At 45.0% G+C, this 24,419-nt stretch overlaps 1 protein-coding gene across 1 annotated transcript; it reads left to right on the top strand.

Moving 5' to 3' along the window:
- The first annotated feature begins 1,150 nt into the window (after positions 1 to 1,150).
- Positions 1,151 to 18,110, top strand: LOC145348111 (class I histocompatibility antigen, F10 alpha chain-like). The gene is made up of 6 exons (XM_080196256.1): positions 1,151 to 1,372; positions 2,526 to 2,786; positions 5,833 to 6,108; positions 8,522 to 8,800; positions 16,110 to 16,220; positions 16,625 to 18,110. Exons 1-6 carry the CDS (start codon positions 1,321 to 1,323, stop codon positions 16,666 to 16,668), a joined length of 1,023 nt encoding a protein of 340 aa, XP_080052382.1. The 5' UTR covers positions 1,151 to 1,320; the 3' UTR covers positions 16,669 to 18,110.
- Positions 18,111 to 24,419: the final 6,309 nt, after the last annotated feature.

Here is a 24,419-nt window from a genome sequence, read left to right as displayed (position 1 = left end):
TATTGATGATTCAAATATCTCTGTCAGGTGACCCACAATTTCCTCCCTTGCCTCCCACAATGTCTTGGGACACATTTCATCAGGTCCCGGGGATTTATGTACCTTGATGTGCTTTAAGACTTCCAGCACCTCCTTCTCTTTTATATGTACATTCCTCAAGACGTCACTATTTATTTCCCCAAATTTCCTAACATCCATGCTTTTCTCAACAATAAGTACTGATGAGAAATAGTCATTTTGGATCTTTTGTGGATCTGCACATAGATGACCTTGTTGATCCTTAAGATGTCCTACTCTCTCCCTTGTTACTCTTTTGCACTTGTATTTTTAGAAGATCTTTGGATTCTCCTTTGCCTTAACTGCAAAAACAATCTCGTGCCCCTTTTTTGCCCTCCTGATTTCTCTCTTAACTCAACTCCTACACCCCTATACTCTTCAAGGGATTCACTTGATTCCAGCTGCCTATGCACGTCATGTGCCTCCTTCTTCTTCTTGGCCAGGGCTTCACTATTCCGAGTCTTCAGAGCATGAACTCTCCCTTCACGCAATTCCATTTATTTTATTTCATTTCTTTTTATCTTATTCATCCATTTTTATTACTTTATATTCTTACTGTCATTTTTATTTTCTTCCATTGTTTCATTCCTTCACTTCTAAAATCTCACTTTCCATCTTGTTTCCCCTTTTTGCACCCCGTGAAGGCCATCTGCCACATGCCACAGGTTGTTTGACACTCTATACTTCTGTTCTACTGTTTACACATTATGGATGTTAATGGATCCTATTAGCACCATTCCTGGCCTTTATTGCCACTATTTGCATTCCCTTTGTCTTTGCCATCCCTATCCATTATAGCCCCCACCATCCCACCCTTACAGCATAAATCTTGTCCTATTTTCTTTGCCTTCAGCTCTGACAAAGAGTCATGCAGACTCGAAACATTGGCTGTATTCTTGCTCCACAGATGCTGTCAGACCTTCCGAGGTTTCCCAGCGTTTTCTGATGAGTAACGACTGCCTGAGTTTAATCTGCCTGGTAACTGCTGACACTTCATTCTTCATTCTATCATTGGCTATTTTTCTGAGGCTAACCAATCAGAACTTGACCAGGAAGTTTAAGTTCAGGAAATGATCAAACTAGAAATAAAAATCAGTAAAAGGAGGAAATAAGACGACTGGTCTGAACCGTTTCTGCCCTTCTGAATCTCCTTGGACTGCTTGTTTATTGTGTGTATTCCAATCACAATAAACAGTGTTAGTTTCCTCCTCAGAGTGTTTAATTCCCAGTCACTGATTGGAATTGGGACAGTGGATTCCCAGAATGTTGCTGATCCTTTTCTCCATCTCCCTGTGTTTTTCCTGGGTCTCTCCCGGTAAGTACAGAATTCCCTCTTCCATTCTCACTCTCTCTCTCTCTGGGGTGAATTTGAATCTTTTGGTGAGAGTTTGAAATGGGTGATGTTTGCTCAGACACTGTTATACAGCCAGCCTGATATTTGACACCATTGAAGACAGCACAGTGTGGAAGACCCTGATGGGATTGGTGTTCAGATCTCCTGACAGCAGGATGTACAAACACCCAGAGCAGAGAAGCTTGGAACAAATGGAAAATGCTTCAAATGGACAATTTTAATTTTCATATCAATTGGCAGCATGGTGGCACAATAGTTAGCACTGCTGCCTCATAGTGCCAATGAGCTGGGTTCGATTCCCAGCTTGGGTCACGGTCTGTGTGGTGTTTGCACATTCTCCCTGTATCTGTGTGGGTTTCCTCTGGTTTCCTCCCACAGTCTGAAAGTCATGCTGGTTAGGTTCATTTACCCGAACAGGTGCCGGAGTTGGGGACTCGGGGAATTTCACAATAACTTCATTGCAGTGTTGATGTAAGCCCCACTTGTGACTAATAAAAAACAACAAAAAAAAACTGGGAGAAGCAACACACCTTCATCACTCCTGGGCTCAAGTCTTTGAAACACTGTGGAGAGGCTTCACCCAACCAAAGATCAGCTGTGATGCCCTCATGGTTGAATAGGTCAGGTTATCTCAGACCACCAACATCTTAGTGAGTGTGTATAAAGGGGTGATTAAAAAACTGTGTGAAGGACAGTGGAGATCCATCTGGATTGTCCATCCCCCTGTTTGACAGTCAGACTGTTCATACAGTGAATGTTTCCACTCCCGCCTCATCCCATGGTGCGGGATTCTGCTCATAACCAACAGTGAAACTAAAACTGGATCCCTTCCAGTGATTTAAGGTTGCTGCAATTTAAAAACAAATTACTGCAAAGACGATAAACAACAGACCAGACCGGAGTGACTCTGATTCTGTGTTTACTCCCTGCTCTGAGTCTCTGCAGCATCAATACTGACCCAGTTTAATCTGATTCTGTTTCAGACAGGATTCTGACATTGGGATAAAATGGGGGATTATTGGAGTTTATCACTGTGTGGATGGTTCTCATTATGATCAGGGGGTAGTGTAATGAAATGTCTATTAACCTGCCACTGTAATTGGTTATTTTCCAGCTACTGATTCAATAATTGCAGTATACACCGCAGTCTCCGGAATGACAGATTTCCCTGAGGTGACTAAAGTTGCGATGGTCAACGGAATTCAGGTGAATTATCACGACAGTAACATTCGACAGACTATCCCCAGACAGCAGTTCCTGATAGAATCTTTCAAACAGGCCTATTGGGATGATCTGTCTAGTATTGGAAACAGACATTCAACCGTAACAAAGGATTACCTGTCTACAGTCATGAAGAGCATGAACCAGACATCGGGTAAGAAACATAGGAAATAGGTGCAGGAGTGGGCCAAACAGCCCTTCAAGCCTGCTTCACCATTCAATATGATCATGGCTGATCATGCACTTTTCGTATCCCACTTTCTCTCCATAGCTTTTGATTCCTTTAACCACAAAGGCCATGTCCAGCTCCCTCTTGACCATATCTAATGAACTGGCTGCAACGGCTTTCTGTGGTAAAGAATTCCACAGGTTCACAACTCTCTGAGTGAAGAAGTTCATCCTCATCTCATCCTGAATGGCTTATCCCTTATTCTTAGACTGTGACCCTTAGTTCTGGACTTACCCAACATCGGGAACATTCTGCCAGCATCAGCCTGTCCAATCCCATCAGGATTTTATATGTTTCTATGAGATCCCATTTCACTCTTCTAAATTCCAGTGAGTACAAGCCCAGCCGATCCCATTTCTCTTCATATGTCAGTCCTACCATTCCAGTAATCAGTCTGGTGATCCTTCGCTGGACTCCCTCAATAGTAAGATTGTTCTTCCTCAGACTAAGAGACCATAGCTTCACACAAAACTCACAACGTGGTCTCACCAAGACCCTGTATAATGCAGCAAGACATCCCTACTCCTTTACTCAAATCCTCTTGCTAAGAAGAGAAGCATGCCATTAGCTTTCCTCGCTGCCTGCTGTACCTGCATGCCAACCTTCAGCGACTGTTCCACCATGACACCAGGCCAGGTTGCACTTCACCTTTTCCTAAACTACCATCATTCAGATGGCAATAATCTTCCTTCCTGTTTTTGCCATCAAAGTGGATAACCTCACATTGATCCACATTATGTTATATTTGCCCATTCAGCTAGCCAATCCAAGTCACCCTGCAGCCTTATAGCATCGTCCTCACAGCGCACACTGCCACACAGCTTAGTGTCATTTGCAAATTTGGAGATATTGCATTCAATTCTTTGTCCAAAGCGTTAATGTACATTGTGAATAGCTGGGGTCCCAGCACTGACCCCATCATTACCCGACTGCCTGCCACTCTGAAAAGGACCCATTTATTCCCACTGTCAGTTTCCTGTCTGCGAACCAGTTCTCTATCCACATCAATACGTTACCCCCAATACCATGAGCTTTAACGTCCCTCACTATCTCTTGTGTGGTACTTTGTCAAAAGCCTTTTGAAAGTCCAGATACACAACATCCACTGATTCTCCCTTGTCCACTCTATTGGTCACATCCTCAATGAATTCCAGAAGATTTGTGAAGTACAATTTCCCTTTAGTGAATCCATGTTGACTTGGATTTCCAAATGCTCAATTATTATATCCTTAATAATTGAGTCCAGCATTTTCCCCACCACTGATGTCAGGCTAACCAGTCTATAATTCCCATTTTTGCTCCCTCTTTTTTCAAAAAGTGGGGTTACATTAGTTACCCTCCAATCCACTGGAACTCTTTAAGAGTCCATAGGAACCTGTCTGCTATTTTTAGGACCACTTCCTTAAGTACTCTGGGATGCATAACATCAGGCCCTGGGGACTGACCGGCTTTTAATCCCAGCAATTTCCCCCCCAAAAAATTTCCTGACTAATAAGGATCTCCTTCAGTTCCTCCTTCATATTAGATCCTCTGTCCCCTATTATTTCTGGAAGGTTACTTGTGACCTCCTTAGTGAAGACAGATCCAAAGTATTTGGTCAGCTGGTCTGCCATCTCTTTGTTCATTATGAATTCCTATGATCCTAACTATAAGGGACCTACATTTGTCTTCACCAGTCCTTTTTTCTTCACATACCTACAGAAGGTTTGAAGTCAGTTTTTATGTTTTCTGCAAGCCTATCCTCGTTTTCTATTTTCCCCTTCCCAATTAAACCTCTGTCCTCCTCTGCTGGATTTTAAATTTCTCCCAGTTCTCAGGTTTGCTGCTTTTTCTGGCCAATTTTTATGCCTCCTCTTTGGCTTTAACACTATCTCTGATTTTCCCTTGTTCACCATGGTTGAGCCACCTTCCCCAGTTTACTCTTACACGAGACGGGGATATGCAGTTGTTGAAGTTTATCCACGTGTTCTTTAAATGTCTGCCATTGACCGTCCACTGTCAACCCCTCAAGTATTTTTTGCTAGTTTATCCTAGCCAATGCACCATCAAAGTTAGTTTTCCTCAAGTTCAGGACTCTAGTCTTCAAGTTAATGTGTCACTCGCCATCTTAATGAAGAATTCTACCATATTATGACCACTCTTCCCCAAAGGATCTTGCACCACAAGGTTGCTAATTAAATCTCTCTCATCACACAATACCCAATGCAGAACTCAGTCTATCCCCCAGCACCGACCCCCGGGCCGCTGAGCTCAGTCCGTGTCCCGGCACCGACCCCCGGGCCGCTGAGCTCAGTCCGTGTCCCGGCACCGACCCCCGGGCCGCTGAGCTCAGTCCGTGTCCCCAGCACCGACCCCCGGGCCGCTGAGCTCAGTCCGTGTCCCGGCACCGACCCCCGGGCCGCTGAGCTCAGTCCGTGTCCCGGCACCGACCCCCGGGCCGCTGAGCTCAGTCCGTGTCCCGGCACCGACCCCCGGGCCGCTGAGCTCAGTCCGTGTCCCGGCACCGACCCCCGGGCCGCTGAGCTCAGTCCGTGTCCCGGCACCGACCCCCGGGCCGCTGAGCTCAGTCCGTGTCCCGGCACCGACCCCCGGGCCGCTGAGCTCAGTCCGTGTCCCGGCACCGACCCCCGGGCCGCTGAGCTCAGTCCGTGTCCCGGCACCGACCCCCGGGCCGCTGAGCTCAGTCCGTGTCCCGGCACCGACCCCCGGGCCGCACAATCACCCATTTCAATCTGATACTGGATCCCCAGTCTCCTCTGATCACACTGTGACTCCAATCCTCACTTTTGATACCGGATCCCTTCTGATCGTGCTGTCACTGTAATCCAATCTGACACTAGATCCCCGATTTCCCCTCTGATCACTCTGAGTCTAATCCCCTTTCTATCTGATACTAGATCCCTTTCCACTTTGATCTGATTGTTAGTGATTTTCCATTAATGATAGATCATTAATTATCAATCTCTGACAGGAATTCACACTTTCCAGTTGATTATGGTTGTCGAGGTCACTGAAGACGGCTCCATTAAGAGATCGATGCGGTTTGGATTTGACGGAAAGGACTATATTAGTTTAGAGCCCAGCAGAATGAGATGGGTGGCAACCAATCACTTTGCAGTGAAGACTAAAGAGGAATGGGATCTGAATGAATCCTGGAACAAGCACTGGAAAAGGACTTTGGAAGTACATTGTGTGCAGTATTTGAAAAGATACTTACAAGCTGGAAAGGAATATTTTGAACGGAAAGGTATCTCATGGAGTCTCATTTTTGATCTGACTTTAGTGATCTATGTCTGAATTACTGAGGCATCCCCAGTCTGAGCCCAGTCCCAAATTTACCTAAATGTAGTGCGATCATAGAGATTGGGGAATCTGAGTTTGTCACACCATTAGTGAGCTGCAGATGGAAATGTCTGCTTCCTAAAGAGGAAATTGTGTGTATCTGTTTGTTGCCCATAGCAATGTTCAGTCATTGGGGAGACAGACTTTTGGGACTGACCTGGGTATTGTGCTCAGTGAATACCTTCATCAGTCTTCACAATGGGAAAGGACAATGTGAGTGTAGACATCAGGACAGAGCACTGTGGAGTATTAGAGAGAGGACATCCTGGTATGTTCAACAGCCTTTAAAGTGGATAAACCCGCAGACCCGGCTGAGATGTGTCCCAGGCTGTTGAAAGGGGGATGGAGCAGATATCGGGGGCACTGCCACTAATTTTCACATCCCCTTTGGTCAGAGGACTGGAGGACAACTAACATTGTCCCATTATCAAAAAAAAGGGGATAGACGAGGAAATTTCAGGCCAGTCAGTCTAAGCTGGAGGTGGAGAAGTTACTGGACAGAATTGTTAGAGATAGAATATATCTGCACTTGAATAGACACAGAATGATCAGGGAGAGTCAGCATAGACTTGTTAAGGGAACAAATCTAATCAGCTTTTTCTGAGGAGGTAACTAGGAGTCTTGATGAGGGTAATACATTTGTTGTGGTCTATATGGACCTTATCAAGGCTTTTGATAAGATCCCTCATAACAAATAGAAAGTAAGGGCCTGTGGACTCCAACACAAAGTGGCACATTGGATCCAAACTTGACTAAGATGTAGGAAGCAGAGGGTGAGGGATGTTTCTGTGACTGGAAGTCTGTTTCCAGTGGAGTCCCACAGGGCTACGGATGAGGCACTTACTATTTCTGGTGTACATTTATGACTTGGTCTTAAATATAGTGGGTTTGATCAAGAAGTTTGCGGATGACAGGAAAATTGTTAGGATGGTAAATAGCAAATAGGAGGGTAGATGTAGACTGCAGGAAGGGATCAGTAGACTGGTCAGGTAGACAGAGCAGCGGCAAATGGAATTCAACCTGAAAAAGTGAGAGATGGGGAGGGTTAACAAGGTAAAGGAATACCATGAATGGTAAGGTCCTGGAAAGTACTGAGAGGCCTTGGAATGCAGATCCACAAATCGCAGAAGGTAGCAGGACAGGTAGATAAGGTTGGTTAAGAAGGCAAATGGGATACTTGCCTTTATTGGCTGAAAGCTAGAATACAAGAGCGGGGAGGTCATGCTGGAACTTTAGAAAATACCGTTAGGCTACAACTGGAATAGTGTGTGTGGTTCTGATCACCATATTATAGGAAGTGTTTGATTGCACTGGGAAGGGTGCAGAGATGCTGCCTGGGCTGGAGGGTCTCAGCTATGGGGAAAGATTGGATAGGTTGGGACTGTTTTCCTTGGGGCAGTGAAGAGGGGACTTTATAGAAGTGTTTAGGATTATGAGGGACATCGATAGCATGGAAAGGGATGTCCTTTTCCATCAGTGGAGGGGTCAATAACCAGGGACATAGAAGTAGAAATCTAAGGGAGGAGTTGAAAAGAAACCTTTTCACTCAGAGGGTTGCAGTAGAGTGGAACTCGCTGCTACAATCAGAAATTCACCAAACATTACAGAAGGATTTAGATATTCACTTGCTCTGCCATAACCTCCAGGGCTATTGGAATATGTTGGAAAATGAAATTCGTGTAGTCAGATCTTTGTGGACCCACATGGACATGATGGGCTGAATGGCCCCTCTGTGCTGTAAAAGTCTATGGATCTATAAATGCTTTAGAGCAGGTATAAAGAAGCCACACAAGTTTTAGAGAAAGTTCCTGTCCTCAGCATTGTGGTTGAATGTAACAGCAGATTCTGTTGATGAAGGGACTGTGTCTCTAAGCTTCTTAGATAATTTATTGACTTTTTTGAGCTGTTTCTAAAACTCATTCAGAGAGCAGGGGACCTTCAATGTATAGTCATGACCATCTTCCTGTTAGCTCCACAAGATCCCTGTCTAGATTCCTAATTGGGTGCTGAGACCCCTTCACACTGCCAACTGGCACAGTTCCTGCACCGACCCCCTTCACACTGCCAACTGGCACAGTTCCTGCACCGACCCCCTTCACACTGCCAACTGGCACAGTTCCTGCTAGGCAGACACAAATTGGTAGTCTTGACACTTGATTGGATGATCTGAAGTAGCATGCGGACTCAGCGGATCTCTCTGTTTTTGCTCTGCCTGCTCCCAACCCCACCAGAATACATGAAATACAGCTCATTGAAACGTTCTCCCATTCCATTCAGTGTGGGTTTATTGTTTGTGTTTTCACCCTTTCCCATTACAGTTCAGCCTGAAGTCTTCATCTCCAGAAGTGAGCCCAATCGTCAGTACAAGCCCCTCACTCTCTCCTGCCTGGTTACTGGCTTTTATCCTGTAGACATCGAGGTGAACTGGCTAAGGAATGGAGAGGTAATGTCTGAGACACTATCCTCGGGGATTCGACCGAACCACGATGGGACCCATCAGATCCAGAAAGAGATTGAAATAAATGCTGGGGATGAGGATCAATACTCCTGTCAAATTGAACACAGCAGCCTGGCAGAGCCCAAGCTCCATCAGTGGGGTAAGGAACTGTACTGGATATGACTTCACTGCTGTAAGGCCACAAGGTGTAGCTGCAGTGTAGGCCATTTGGCCCATTGAGTCTGCTGTGCTATTTAATAATATTATGACTGATCTGATATGGAAATCCTTAACTCCATTTTTCCACCTGATTCCCATAACCCTAGATTCTCTTACTGCTTAAAAATCATGTCAACTCTCCTCATTAGAATATATCTCCATTCCTGGGATTAACCTAGTGAACGTTCTCTGAACTGCCTTCAGTGCCTCCATAAGAGGATGAAAACTGCCCACTGTATTCGAGCTATAATCTAACAGAATGAGATTCAAAGAATCCCTACATCGCAGAAGCAGACCATTTGCCCCCTCGAGTCTGCACCAACCACAATTCCACCAAGCCCTATTCATGTAACCCCACATACTTAACCTGCTAATCCCCTGACACTAGGGTCAATTTAGCCAATCCACATAATCTGCACATCTTTGGACTGTGGGAGGCAACTGAGCACCTGTAGGAAACCCACGCAGTTACAGGGAGAATGTGCAAACTCCACATAGAGCCGAGGCCAATATTGGACCTGGCTCCCTGGTGCTGTGAGGTAGCAACGCAAGCCGCTTTGCCGATGTGCCATTAACTGGTGCCTAGTATAGTTTTAGCAAGACTTCTTTTTTTTTATATTCCATTCCCTTTGAAATAGAGATCGACATTCAATTTGCTTTTCTATTACTTGCTAATAAGAACATAAGAAATAGGAACAGGAGTAGGCCACCTAGCCCTTTGAGCCTCCCCCACTATTCAATAAGATCATGGCTGATCTGAAGTGGATCAGTTCCACTTACCCGCCTGCTCCCCATAACCCTTAATTCCCTTATTGATCAGAAATCTATCTACCCGTGACTTAAACATATTCAACGAGGTAGCCTCCACCACTTCAATGGGCAGAGAATTCCAGAGATTCACTACCCTCTGAGAGAAGACGTTCCTCCTCAACTCTGTTCTAAACTGACTCCCCCTTATTTTGAGGCTGTGTCCTCTAGTTCTGGTTTCCTTTCTAAGTAGAAAGAGTCTCTCTGCCTCTACCCTATCTAGCCCCTTCATTATCTTATGTCTCTATAAGATCACCCCTTTTGCTGAACTATGTACTAGCTTTTTGTGATTTATGTATGAGTACCCCTAAATTCCTCTGTGCTGCAGATTTTTGCAGTCTTTCTCTATTTAAGTAATATTCAGCTCCTTTATTCTTCTTACCAAAGTGCACAACTTCACATTTCCCTGCATTATTTTCTGTCTGCCAATTTTTTCGCACTCACCTAATCTGTCCACATCCCTCTGTGCACACTTTGGGCCCCATTTTACCATCAAGTTGCATTCATTTTCAGGTGCGAAAACTTGGTAAAGTCGGGCGTGAGGCAAATAGCGCAATCTGCGCCGGTTCTCCGTTTACCAAGGCCCGAAAATAGCTACGATCGGGACCAGGCGCAATGGCCATTTAAATGCATGATTGGAGGCGGGGGTGGGGGTGTGAGGGAGGTGAGTCCAACAGCTTCCTGCTTGAGATCAGTGGGGGCGGCCCACTGCCACTCTGCCTGGGATCAGTGAGGGGAAAGGGGGGGGTCCGCTGCCACACTGTCTGAGATCACTGAGGGGGAAGTGGGAATCCATTGTCATTCTGCCTGAGATCAGTGAGGGGGGGGGCCTGCTGCCACTCTGAATGAGTTCAGTGAGGGGGAAGGGGGTTTGCTGTCACTCTGCCTGAGATCAGTGAGAGGAAAGGGGGGTCTGCTACCACTCTGTTCAGTGATGGGGAGGGAGGAGTGGTCCACTGTCACTCCGCCTGAGTTCAGTGATGGGGAGGGAGGAGGGGCCCGCGATCTGTCTGGGTGGCGGGGCTGTGGGGGGATAAAGGGATCAGGAATGTTGGGGGAGTGGGGCAATGTCTGTGAAGGCCAGAGGGAGGCATTATCTGGCCCAGGATGGATGTGGTAGGGGAGCAGCATTCTATCATCTTTCTTTCTGCGCATGCGTAGTTGGAGGTGCCGATCGGAGCTGCAGGGTTTTGGGTGTGTTAAGCCCTGTCCACAGGCTTGTGCCGGGCGATTCTGAATTTTTGCAGGCAGAAGGCACATGTGGACTCCTGAGACCAGATCTAAAACACTCCCAATTTCAAATCTGCCCAGTATTTTGAATCAAAAAGGTAAAATTGGGCCCTTTGTGTCATTTTCACCATTTGCCTCCCTACCTATTTTTGTGTCATCCACAACCTTGGCAATAGTACCTCCACTTCCCTCGTCCTAGTCATTGATGATATACACTGTAAATAATTGTGGTCCCAGCATTAATCCCTGTGGTAATCCACTAGTAACAGAAAGAAGTCTCACAACACCAGCTTAAAGTCCAACAGGTTTATTTGTAACAAACGCCACAGGCTTTTGGAACAGGCTGTCCCTTCGTCAGGTGAGTGGGAGTTCTGTTCACAAACAGGGCACAAAGACACAAATTTAATTTACATGAATAATGATTGGAATGTGAGTCTTTACAGCTAATCAATTCTTAAAGGTATAAACAATGTGAGTGGAGAGAGCAACAGGAAGAGAACAGTCTTGCCTGGTGATTGTCAAGTGGTGTTCGTTCATCATTGATGAAGATGAACATCTCGGCAAGGCCATCCCCACACCCCCACTTCTTGCCTTCAAACAACTGCACAACCTCAAACAGACCATTGTCCACAGCAAGCTACCCAGCCTTCAGGAGAACAGTGACCCCAACACCACACAACCCTGCCACAGCAACCTCTGTAAGATATGCCGGATCATCGACATGGATGCCATCATCTCACTTGAGAACACCATCCACCAGGTACACTGTGCATACTCTTGCAATTCAGCCAACATTGTCTACCTGATATGCTGCAGGAAAGGAGTCCCGAGGCTTGGTACATTGGGGAGACCATGCAGACATTACAACAATAGAGGAATGAACACCGCTTGACAATCACCAGAAGACTGTTTCCTTCCTGTTGGCGAACATTTCAGCGGTCACAGGCATTCGGCCTCTGATCTTCGGGCAAGTGTTCCCCAAGGCGGCCTTCACGACGCATGACAGCGCAGAGTCGCAGAGCAGAAACTGATAACCAAGTTCCACACACCTGAGGACGGCCTCAACCGGGATCTCGGATTCATGTCACACTAACTGTAACCCCCACAACTTGCCTGGACTTGCAAAATCTCACTTGCAAAAGCACAGGTTAAAAGGATGTGTATTGTTTCCATACAGGAAAGTTAGTGGGAGTTTGCAAGTCCAGGCTAGTTGATGGGATTACAGATAGTGCGACATGAACCCAAGATCCCTGTTGAGGCCGTCCTCATGTGTGTGGAACTTGGCTGTCAGTCTCTGCTCAGCGACTCTGCGCTGTCGTGTGTCGTGAAGGCCACCTTAGAGAACGCTTACCCGAAGGTCAGAGGCTGAATGTCCGTGACCACTGAAGTGTTCGCCAACAGGAAGAGAACACGCTTGCCTGGTGATTGTCGAGCGGTGTTCATTCATCTGTTGTCGTGGCATCTGCATGTTCTCCCCAATGTACCATGCCTCAGGACATCCTTTCCTGCAGCGTATCAGGTAGACAACGTTGGTCAAGTTGCAAGTGTATTTACCGTGTACCTGGTGGATGGTATTCTCACATGGGATGATGGTATCCATGTCGATGATCCAGCATGTCTTACAGAGGTTACTGTGGCAAGGTTGTGTGGTGTCGTAGTCACTATTCTCCTGCAGGCTGGGTAGTTTTAAGTGGACAATGGTCTGTTTGAGGTTGTGCCGTTGTTTGAAGGCAAGAAGTGGGGGTGTGGGGATGGCCTTGCCGAGATGTTCATCTTCATCAATGATGAATGAACACCGCTTGACAATCACCAGGCAAGACTGTTCTCTTCCTGTTGGGGAACACTTCAGCGGTCATGGGCATTCAGCCTCTGGTCTTTGGGTAAGCATTCTCCAAGGCAGCCTTATCGACACACAACGGTGCAGAGTCGCTGAGCAGAGACTGGTAGCCAAGTTCCGCACACATGAGGACGGCCTCAACCGGGATCTTGGGCTCATGTCACACTATCTGTAACCCCACAACTTGCCTGGGCTTGCAAAATCTCACTAACTGTCCTGTCTGGAAACAATACACATCTCTTTAACCTGTGCTTAAAGCTCTCTCCACTCACATTGTCTGTACCTTGATTAGCTGTAAAGACGCACATTCCAATCATTATGCATGTAAATTGAGTTTGTGTCTTTGTGCCCTGTTTGTGATCTGAACTCCCACTCACCTGACGAAGGGACAGCCTGTTCTGAAAGCTTGTGGCGTTGGCTACAAATACACCTGTTGGACTTTAAGCTGGTGTTGTGAGACTTCTTTCTGTTTTTACCCCAATCCAATGCCAGCATCTCCACATCGTAATCCACTAGTTACAGGTTGCCATCCTGAAAATGCCCCTCTTATCCCAACTCTGTCATCTATCAGTTGCCAATCCTTTATTCATATGAATATACTACCACCAGCAGCAAGGGGTCTTATCAAGTAGCCTTCTGTGCAGTAGGTTCTATACTCAGAGTAGTAAGGGCGTGGAATGCCCTGTCTGCAGCAGTAGTGGACTCGCCAACATTAAGGTCATTTAAATGGTCATTGGATAAACATATGGATGATATTGGAATAGTGTAGGTTAAATGGGCTTTAGATTAGTTTCACAGGTTGGTGCAACATCAAGAGCCAAAGGGCCTGTACTGCACTAATATTCTATGTTCTATATTCTAATATCTTATTGAACACATTTTGGAAATCCAAGTTTGTTACGTTTATTGGTTTCCCTTTATCTTTCTCGCTGGTCACCACCTCAACAAATTTTAATAAATTTGTTGGGTATGATTTCCCCTTCATGAAGCTGGGCTGACTCTGCTTGATTATATTATGTATTTCTAAATGCTTTGCTATTATATCTTTTATATTGGATGCTAACATTTTTTAATGTTAGGCTGAGGCTTACTTTGTCTCCCTCCCTTTTTGAATAATTGGCAGTTTTCCAATCCTCTGGGACATTCCAGAATTTAAAGATTCTTGGAAGTGTATAATCTCTGTAGCTATATTGTTTAATATCCTAGGATGCAATTCAACAGGCCCATGGGATTTATCTGACTTTAGCCCCATTAACTTCCCTAGTAGTTTTTCTCTAGCGCTCCCCACTTCTTCCCCCACTCCTTTATTCAGCATTTCTGCTTAATGATTTAGTATTTTTGGAATGTTATTAGTGTCTTTCATTGTGAATACCAACACAAAGTATTCATTTAACACTTCTGCCATTTTCTGGTTCCCTATTGTTATAGATCATGGAATTATTTCCCCAGCCTCATTCTCCAAGGAGGCCATGTTCACTTTTTGGCCTCTGTCTTACTCTTAATATACCTAAAGACACTCTTACTGTCCATTTTTATATTTCTTGCAAGTTTATGCTCATAGTTTATCTTCTCCCTCTTTATATTATCTTTGGTCATCTTTTGTTAGATTTTAAAACTTTACTAATTCTCTAAATTACCACCAACCATTACCACATTTTATGTTTTTTTTTCTCTCACGTTAATATTATATATAACTTCTTTGGATAACCATGATTGATTTATTCTGTTCCTGGAATCCTTCTTCCTCACTAGGATATATTGTTGCTGTCCATTATGAACTTTTTTTAGAAGCAAGTGTCGTTGTTGATCAGCTGTCTTTTTTTTGCTAAATTCCTTTCCCAATCCACTCCACAAACTCTACCCTCATGTCTTTGTAATTACCAGTTGAAGTTTAGCATAGTTGTTTCTGATCCAAGTTTCTCATTCTCAAACTGAATGCTAAATTCTATCATGTTATGATCACTGTTTCCAGGGGATCTTTAATGCTGAGATTGTTTACTAAACCTGCCTCATTACACTTGACCAGGTCCAAAATATCCTGATCCCTGGTTGCATCCACAACATATTATTCTAGGAAACTCCCAAATACATGCTATGAATCCTTCCTCATGGCTACCTCTGCCAAATTGATTTCCCCAATCAACATGAAGATTCAAGTCACCCATGAATAACGTACTGCCTTTTTTACATGTCGTCATTATCTCCTGATCTATTCACTGTCCTGTAGTCTAGCTACTGTTAGGGGCTACACTCAACCCCTTGTTATTTTGGAAATGCACCCATGTGGATTCTACATCTCCTGATCCAAGACCATTTCTTGCTATTATCTTTATTCCAGCTCGCACCAACAAAACTCCCTCACCATCCTTTCCTTCCTGTCCGGCTGTACAAAAAGTCACATAACCCTCAATATTTATTTCCAACTTTGCTGTCCTTGTAACTATGTCTCTATAATGGCTATCAGATCATGCATATTAACCTCAACTTGTGCTGTTAATTCATGACTTTTTGCCAGATACTAGGTACATTTAGGTAAAGAGCCATTCATTTTGCCTCTATCACTTTTCCCCCTTTGACCCAATTTGCTGCTTTTTTTTAATGTTTGTTCACTGTGTCCCTTCCTGTCACAGTCTGGGTATCATTACCTAAATAGCTGCTTTGCAACATTACTGTATCCTTCTGCTTTGTTACACTACCTTTCCCTCCACCATACCATCTCTCTTGACCCAACAAAAACCTCTCCACCTCATTTGAATAAACCCCAGCATCCACAGCCTTTTATGGAGACAGTTCCAGATTTCCACTGCCCATGTTAAATAATTTAATGTTACTTCATTAGATTTAATGTGGATGATCCCCTGCTTCCCCACACTGGGGAAAACTATGGCAGATGGAATTCATTAATTTAATCAGTTAATGTCCCTTCATTGTGACTTCTAATATAGTCCCATCTGTAAACTTGGATACACAACTCTGTGTTCCATCAACCAAGTCATTCATATCGATGGTGAAAAGTTGAGACCCCAGTACAGCTCCTTGGGCAATTATCACATCCTGCCAATGGGAGCACATTCCCATTCTCTCCATTCCCTGCCTCCTCCCTCCCAACCAATTTTCACCCCATGGCAAAGATTCCCTTCAATTCCAAACACTCTGATTATTGTCAAGAATCTCTTGTGTGGAACTTTATCAATGACCTTCTGGAAGTCCATCCAGAGCAGGTCCGTAGACAGTCCCTTATCCACCATGGGGCCAAAGCTTCAACCAATCCCATTTGGACTGGGGCGACTTCAGTTCAAATTGTCCCCAATGAACACAGAACTGGGAATGGATCCGGGAACAGAGACAATCCTCATATTATTCAAATGTGTTTCAGAAATCCCGGGAAACAGTGGGGGATGGTCCCATCTTGGAATTATAATCGGATCAGTGATCTCAGCACTGGCTGTTATATTCGGAATTATCATCTGGAAAAGTCAAAGGAGAGGTAAGAATCAGAGAGAGGGGAATGTAGAACTGAGGGGCCAGAGTGAGTGTGGGGAATCTCCAGTACTGGGAGTACAGGACACTGTTGAATGAACTGATTTAATTCCCACACACAGATACACACGTATAAACACATCTTGTTCCCTGTCTGATCTTCCTTTGTGTGATCAGCCCAGACCAGGTGTAATATTGATCATTAAAGCCACCGCACACACTCACATCCTCACCTACTGAATATGGATGGAATGGAAGAGATCTACAGGATCTTCATAAAGTGTAAGGATGGAGGGGAGTGTGAGAATGAGTATTTCTCACACAATCTCCATTCCCTCACACTTGTTGTGTTCTCACTCTCCGAGAATGGATTATTCCCCATTCTAACTGATATTTATTTTACTTCTGCAGATTCACCAAGTGGGATGTACACAACAGCTCCAGTAAGTGACTGAGGGACAGATTGTTGGGAATGAAATACTCACATTTTGTGCACTTTTCTCACTTTCTGATCACTCAGAATTTTAAATATCTTTAAATGTTTGCTGATTTTGATCAAGACTTTTTTAGACTCAGTATAAAAGACTGTGTGAGAAGTCCAGTAATGGAGAAGACAATCAGGATGTTGGAAACATTTTTCTGGTGCTGGGCAGTTTTCCCCTTCACTTTATAAGTTGTCTGAGATGAAGGAAAATGAAATTTGATCTGATGAATTCCCACACAGTCACAGAGTGTTCACCCCAGCAGCTCCTTTATACAGGACTGGACACTGTACAGGCTGTTCCCAGGAACACACACTGAGATAAACACTGTCTCCTGGAGGACCGTCAACTCAGTGAAAATCAGCCTGAAACTCACAGTCTTCCAGGGCAAAAGGTTCTCCATGACTGAGGGTTTCAGATTGTCGCAATGCAAGGTCCAGGAATACTGGTGAGGGACACAACACAGCTTGGGGCAGCTACTGGAGACACTCAATGGGGAAAGACCTCCCATCATAGTTACAGGAAGTGGCTGAAAAACATGTCAAATCTCTCAGTGTGAATGATTGCTGAGAAATTAATTTTCTTCATATAAATTGTAATTCTGAGTGGAGTCAGACACTGCAGAATGTCAGATTTCATATTGATAGACACCAGTCCACTTTGCTCTGATGCAGATGTGTTCAAAAATGCTCTTTTGCCTGGTGCTGTGAGGCAGCAATGCTAACTACTATGTGACCACAGGGACTTACTAGGATGCTACTGGGATTTGATGGTTTGAGTGACAAGGAGTGGCTGGATAGACTGGGACTTTTTTCGATGGAGCTTAGGAGGCTTAAGAGTGATCTTACAGAGGTCCGTAAAATAATGAGGGGCATAGATAAGGTGGATGGTCAACATCTTTTAGTAAAAGGAAGTCTAAGACTAGAGGACATAGGTTTAAGGCGAGAGGGGAAAGATACAAAAGGATTGAGAGAAGCCATGTTTTTACACAGAGGGTGGTGAGTGGCTGGAACCAGCTGCCTAAAGTAGTAGAGGCAGGTACACTTTTGTCTTTTAAAAAGCATTTTGATGTTACAAGAGTAAGATTGGTCTAAAGGGCTACGGACTAAACTAGCTTAATGGTAAAAACTGGGTATGTGAACAAGTTGGGCTGAAGGGCCTATTTCCATGCTGTAAACCTCCATGACTCTAGGTGCTCTGGTTTCCTCCCACAGTCCGAAAGACGTGCTGGTTAGGTGCATTGGCCATGCTAAATTCTCCCTCGCTGTAAAGAATCAGCTACTGGAATGTGGCGACGGGGATTTTCACAGTAACTTCATCGCAGCGTTAATGTAAGCCTTCTTGTGACCCAAATAAATAAACGTTAAGCTATAATTTATTGATGGAGAGAAGTCTTTAATCAATGTTTCACTGTAATTCTGATAACTATGGATTGTAATCAATAAATAATTGTCAGTGTTTGACTTGTCTGAATTCTTCTTCACTGATTTCACAGGAAAGGTTTAATTCATTCACTCAGCAGCTTGTGATGATTAGAATGGACAGTTGGTGATGTTCAATCCAATGTGAACTGGCTGAGTTCAGACCAAATGTCAGCATCATTCACTGTTTTCCATCAGCATTGATTGACTTGTTAACAGAAAAGAAGATGTCAGTGCGAGAGACAGAGGAGAGGAAGCCGTGTCCTAACTTTAGAGAATCAAACTTCAACACATTTCCCAGTGAGCTGGAGGTGAAGGCTCACCAGCTTCTCAGTAATGAGAAGTGTAGGGAAGCTCAAAGTGAGTGTGTTGGTGTGGAAGGACAATATCTCGGCAATAGTGTTGAAGACTTGTGCTCCAGAACTTGCTGCTCCCCTAGCCAAGCTGTTCCAGTACAGCTACAACACTGGCAATGGAGAAAATGTATGTGCTGTACACTAGGATCAGGACAAATTTAACCGGGCCAATTACAGCCCAATCAGTCCACTGTCAATCATCAGTAAAGTGATGAAGGGGTTATTAACAGTGCCATCAAGCGGGAATAACCTGCTCAGTGACACCCAGTTTGGGTTCCTCCGGGGTCACTCAGCTCCTGACCTCATTCCAGGTTTGATTCAAACATGGACAAAAGAACTGAGTTCCAGAGGTGAGATGATAGTGACAGCTCTTGACATCTAGGCCACATTTGACTGAGTTATGGCATCAAGGAGCCCTTGTAAAACCGGTATAATAGGTATCGGGGGAAATCTCTCTACTGGTTGGAATCATAACTTGCACAAAAAATAGTGGTTGTGTGGTTGGAGGCCAATTATCTCAGTCTCTGGGCATCACTACAGGAATTCCTGAGGGAATTTGTGTCCCAGTCCCAACCATCTTCAGCTGCTTCATCAATGACCTGCCTTCGATGATAATGTCAGAAGTGGGGATGTTCACTGATGATTACACAATGTTCAGCTGCATTATGTCTCCTCAGATATTGAAGCAGCCCATGTCCAAAATGCAGCAGCACCTGAACTATACCCAGGCTTGGACTAACAAGTGACAAGTAATATTTGGGCTGTACAAGTGCAAAGCAACAATCATCTCCAACAAGAGAGAATCTAACTATTGCTCCTTGACATTCAATGGTATTACCATGACTGAATCCCCCATTAGCAACATCCTGGGGCCTACCATTGACCAGGAACAAAACTGGATGAGCCATATAAATACAGTAGTTACAAGAACAGGTCAGAGATTAGGAATCCTGCAGTGGGTAACCACCTCCTGATTCCCCAAAACCTGTCCACCATCTACATGGCACAAGTCAGGAGGGTGAGGACTGTATTCATTGGAGTTTAGAAGAGAGAGAGGGGATCTCATTGAAACTTATAAAATTCTAACAGGATTAGACAGGGTAGATTCAGAAAGAATGTTCCAAATGTGGGGGAGTCCAGAACTAGGGGTCATAGTTTGAGGTGAGGAGAAATTTCTTTACCCTGAGAATGGTGAATGTGTGGAATTCAGTACCACAGAAAGTAGGTGAGGCCAAAACATTATCTGACTTCAAGAATAAATGAGATGGAGCTTTTGGGCCTTTTGGGATTTAGGGTTATGGGGGAAAGGGGATCAGGATATTGAATTTGATGATCAGCCATGATCATAATGAATGGTGAAAAGTCTCAAAGGGTGGAATAACCTACTCCTACTTCTGTTTTCTATGTTTCTGTGTAATGGAATTCTCTCCACTTGCCTCGATAAGTGCAACTCTAAAAACACTCAAGAAACTCAACAGACACTATTCAGGATAAAGCAGCACACTTCATTGCTACCCATTCCACAAGGAACAGCATGGTGGAACAGTGGTTCGTACTGCTGCCTCACAGCACCCAGGGACCCGGGTTTGATTCTTGGGTCACTCTCTGTGTGAAGTTTGCACATTCTCCCCGTGTCTGCATGTGTTTCCTCCGGGTGCTCCGATTTCCTCCCATAGTCCAAAGATGTGCGGGTGAGCTGGACTGGCCAGGCTAAATAACCCTTTTGTGTCATGGGGATTACTGCAGCTAAATGCATGAGTTAATGGGGATGGGGCCAGTGTGGGATTGCGTTCGGTGCAGAATCAATGGGCCAAAAGACCTCCTTCTGCACTGGAGGATTCGATGATTCAAACCCTCCACCACTGATACACAGTGGAGCTGTGTGAATCAACTATAAGATTCACTGCAGGAACTCACCAAGGCTCCCTGGGCAGCATCTTATAAACCCACTAGCACCTTGAAGGACAAGGACGGCAGATACTTGGGAACACACACTACCTGGAGGTTCTGCTCCAAGCCACACACCACCCTAACTTGGAAATATATCTGTTATTCCTTCACCGTCACTGGGTCAAAACCCAGGAACTCCCACTTTAAGAGCATTGTGAGGGCAGCTAGGGATGGGCAATAAATACTGGCCTAGCCAGTAATTTTCACATCCCATTGAGACTAAAAAAGAAGCAACTGGAAAGAAATTGAATAATTTAACAGTCTTACAGGGTTTGTAGAATTGTTGCAAGTTTTGCATTTAAATTGTAATTGATAATTGAATGGGTTATGGAGTGAGGATGCACATACACCCTCACGTAAGCATGTACATATACACCAGCACGCGTGCGCACACACACACACACACACACACACAGACATATGTAAGCACACACATGAACCCACAAGCATACACAAACAGACACATGTAAACACACAGACATGCACGCACACTGGTGCGCAAATAAGCACACACATGCTTATATACGCACACAAATAGAAACAGTACGCTCATGTATACACATACTCACAGTTACAAAGAGAGGTGTACACACACAGGTACAGATCACAGTTAAGGGTGTTCTGTGGGAGAACATTTATAATTGGCATGGAAACCATTTCCCTTATAATTAAGAGTAGTGGGCTCGCTCCCCAACAGCCAATTCGGATTCCTCCAGCTTTCGACAAGCTGCAGTACAAGGTGTGTAACTGAGAAGCTGCTTCAACAGGAAGGTCCATGTCAGTCACTTCCGAAAAACATCAAAATAAACCAGGAAAGAAGCCAGGCCTCCATAATGGGGGTGAGGGGAAGTGTGGTGAGGGGAGGGGAATGTCCATCTACAGGGCAAACTGTGTCTGCTCTTACAGCCAGGCAAGCTGAAAGGGACTGTGGGAGGACTGTCCTCCCTGGCCAACTGCTGGGCACTCACACCAGACCATTCATCTGCTCAATTTCAAATTGGGAAACCTAAAGCGGACTGGAAAAATTGCAGTTTCACAAGGTTTTTAATAAGTCTAACAGTCTGTACCCTTGTCGGGGCAGGTGGCCTGACTGGGCCCAAAGCCTGCAGAGGCTAAAATGATGGTTGTCTGCAGTGTGGCTTCTTCGTAATTTTCAAGCCCCTTTTCATGTTCATTCCTGATGGGGGAGGAAACTCAACATGGAAGTGTCGGAACTGGAAATGGACAATTTCCTAATAACTGGTCACAGGACAGGTGAATTAGCCATGCTAAATTCTCCCTCAGTGTACCTGAACAGGTGCCGGAGTGTGGCAGCTCGGGGATTTTCACATTCACTTCATTGCAGTATTAATGTAAGCCTACTTGTGAAAAATAAATAAACGTTAGAAATTCTTTCCCTTTCATCGGCTCTTTTTGCAACACTAATCAATCATTCAGCCTATGGTTGTGTGGCTTAACTTCAGGGAACTGATCACATTTTAATGAAGACAGGAAACTGGATCCTTATCAACATTTTTTTTGTGTTTTCCAATCACAATAAACAATATTAGTTTCCTCCTTCGAATGTTTAATTCCCAGTCACTGATTGGAATCGGGACAGTGGGTTCCCAGAATGTTGCTGATCCTTTTCTCCATCTCCCTGTGCTCCCCCCCCACCAACTCTGCCCCCATAGTCTCACACTTCATCCTCCCAAATATCACTGTTTCTCTCCATTTCAATCCACAATTCACATCACATCTTCCCTGGTTATGACGATAAATAACAGACCAGTCCCGAGTGACTGATTCCGTGTTTATTCCCTGCTCTGAGACTCTGCAGCATCAACACTGACCCAGTTTAATCTGATTCTGTTTCAGACAGGATTCTGACATTGGGAAAAGTGGGGGATTATTGAAGTTTATCACTGTGTGGATGGCTCTCACTGTGATCAGGGGGTAGTGTGTGGAAATGTTTATTACCCTGTCACTGTAATTGTTTAATATAGAGACAGAAAATGAATGATGAACGGATCAGCATCAGCAGCATCTGATGGTGGGTGAAACAGTTCACAGAGAGGATTGCCTCTCCATGCCCAGGCTGGGATCTTACGGTGGTGCAGATTTCCCCCAATGGAGCCGGCATTTCCCAGCGGAAAATCCCAGTCAACTCTAGAGAGATACAGACTGGGAAAGTTCATTCTTTTCTCTCTGCACAGATACTGCTGGAACCGCTCTGCTTTTCCAGTATCCAGTGTTCCAGGGTGGATTTACAATGAAACACACTGTGCCCCGACACAGGGCTCCCAGAATGATCAGTGACTTTCTCACAGACAATCAGAGAGAACCACTTTGAAATCCCGCCCAGAACTTACCTGTCAATCAGTCTGCTGGGCCAATCACAGAGCAGAGGGCAGCTCCTTCCCGACACGATCATTGGTCAGAATGAGATGACCCACAGCTCTGACCAAACATTGGCTCCTCTCTCTCTCTCTCTCCACAGATGCTGTCAGACCTGCTGAGATTTTCCAGCATTTTCTGTTGTTGGTCCATTATCCATGTGTCCCTGGGCCTGCACAGTGAGGATGGCAGTATGGAATCAGGGGGAGACCCAGCCCGTGATGCCTGAGTTGTCATTTCTTTCACGCGCAGCGGCAGTTGGCGCCTCACGTTCGGGAGTTGGAATGTGAGGAAGCGCGAGCCTGAGCGGCTGTCACGGGGGCGGGGCTGGAATTGGAGGTGCGCACCGATAAATCCCAGCCCCGGGCTCCCAGTGAAACACCCTCACTCCCATCCACCCTCCCTCAGCAGCACCCCACCATCCCTGTCAAGGTACAAGGTATTAGTGAGGCCGCAGTTAGAGTATCGCGGACAGTTTTGGTCCCCTTATTTAAGGAAATATATTGTCACTGGAGGCAGTATCGAGGAGATTTACTCAGATGATCCTGGGCACAGAGAGACTGATATATGAGGAAAGATTAAACAGATTGTGTCTGTGCTCCTTGGAGTTCCGAGGAATGAGCGGTGATATGTTTCAAACATATAAGAGTCTTAGGGGGTTAGACAGGGTAAATGTTGGGAGGATGTTTCCATTCATGGGAGAGTGTAGGATCAGAGGGCAGAGTCGCAGAATAAGGGGGTGATCATTTAACAAGAATTTCTTCTCCCAATGAAAAGTTAGAAGTTTATTTATTATCACAAGTAGGCTTACATTAACAATGCAATGAAGTTATTGTGAAAAATCCCGAGTCATCACACTCCGGTGCCTGTTCGGGTATACTGAGGGAGAATTTAGCATGGCCAATGCACCCAACCAGCAAATCTTTCGGACTGTGGGAAGAAACTAGAGCACCGGAGGAAACCCACACAGACACGTGGAGAACGTGCAAACTCCACACAGACAGTGACCCAAACCGGGAATCAAACCCAGGTCCCTGGCTCTGTGAGGCAGCAGTGCTACCGACTGTGCCAAATATTCAAAGCTTCTACTGCCTTGGAGGAGGAGTTTCAGACCTTTGTGACTCTCAGAGAAAACATTTTTCCTCATCTCTGTCTTAAACAGGAGCCCCCTTATTTTAAACACTGACCCCGATTTCTAGATTCTCCCACAAGAGGATACATCCTCTCCACATCCATCCTGTCAATATCCCTCAGGCTCTTACAGCTCACACCATGAACACTCACACTGAGCTCTGTGTTCCTGGGTACCCCTGTGCTCACTGACCTGTAAGTTCCCAGTCAAGCAACCTATATAACCAGAAGATATAGGATCAAGTGGAGTCCATTCAGCCCATCGGGTCACCTCCACCATTCAATGAGATCATGATAGACCCTGAAGTGATAATCCTCAGCTCCACTTTCCCACTTTATCCCCATAACCCTCCATTCCCGAACTCACTAACAATCTGTCTATCTCAGGCATGAACATACTTAATGGTACAGCCTCTACTGTCATCTGCGGTAAAGAATTGCAAAGAGACGCCACACACTGAGAGAAGAAATTCCTCCACATCTCTGTTTT

Source organism: Carcharhinus amblyrhynchos, chromosome 9 (genome assembly GCF_965287045.1).
Source record: "Carcharhinus amblyrhynchos chromosome 9, sCarAmb.v2.hapA, whole genome shotgun sequence".
NCBI lineage: Eukaryota > Metazoa > Chordata > Chondrichthyes > Carcharhiniformes > Carcharhinidae > Carcharhinus > Carcharhinus amblyrhynchos.
The sequence above is the reverse complement of the archived record's forward strand: the minus strand, read 5'-3'. Positions and strand labels throughout refer to the sequence as shown.

Coding starts and splice junctions, on each gene's coding strand:
- LOC145348111 (XM_080196256.1), top strand. CDS start 1,321: ATGTTGCTGATCCTTTTCTCCATCTCCCTGTGTTTTTCCTGGGTCTCT. Junction 1,373..2,525: donor TTTTTCCTGGGTCTCTCCCG/GTAAGTACAGAA, acceptor GTTATTTTCCAG/CTACTGATTCAATAATTGCA. Junction 6,109..8,521: donor GGAATATTTTGAACGGAAAG/GTATCTCATGGA, acceptor TTCCCATTACAG/TTCAGCCTGAAGTCTTCATC.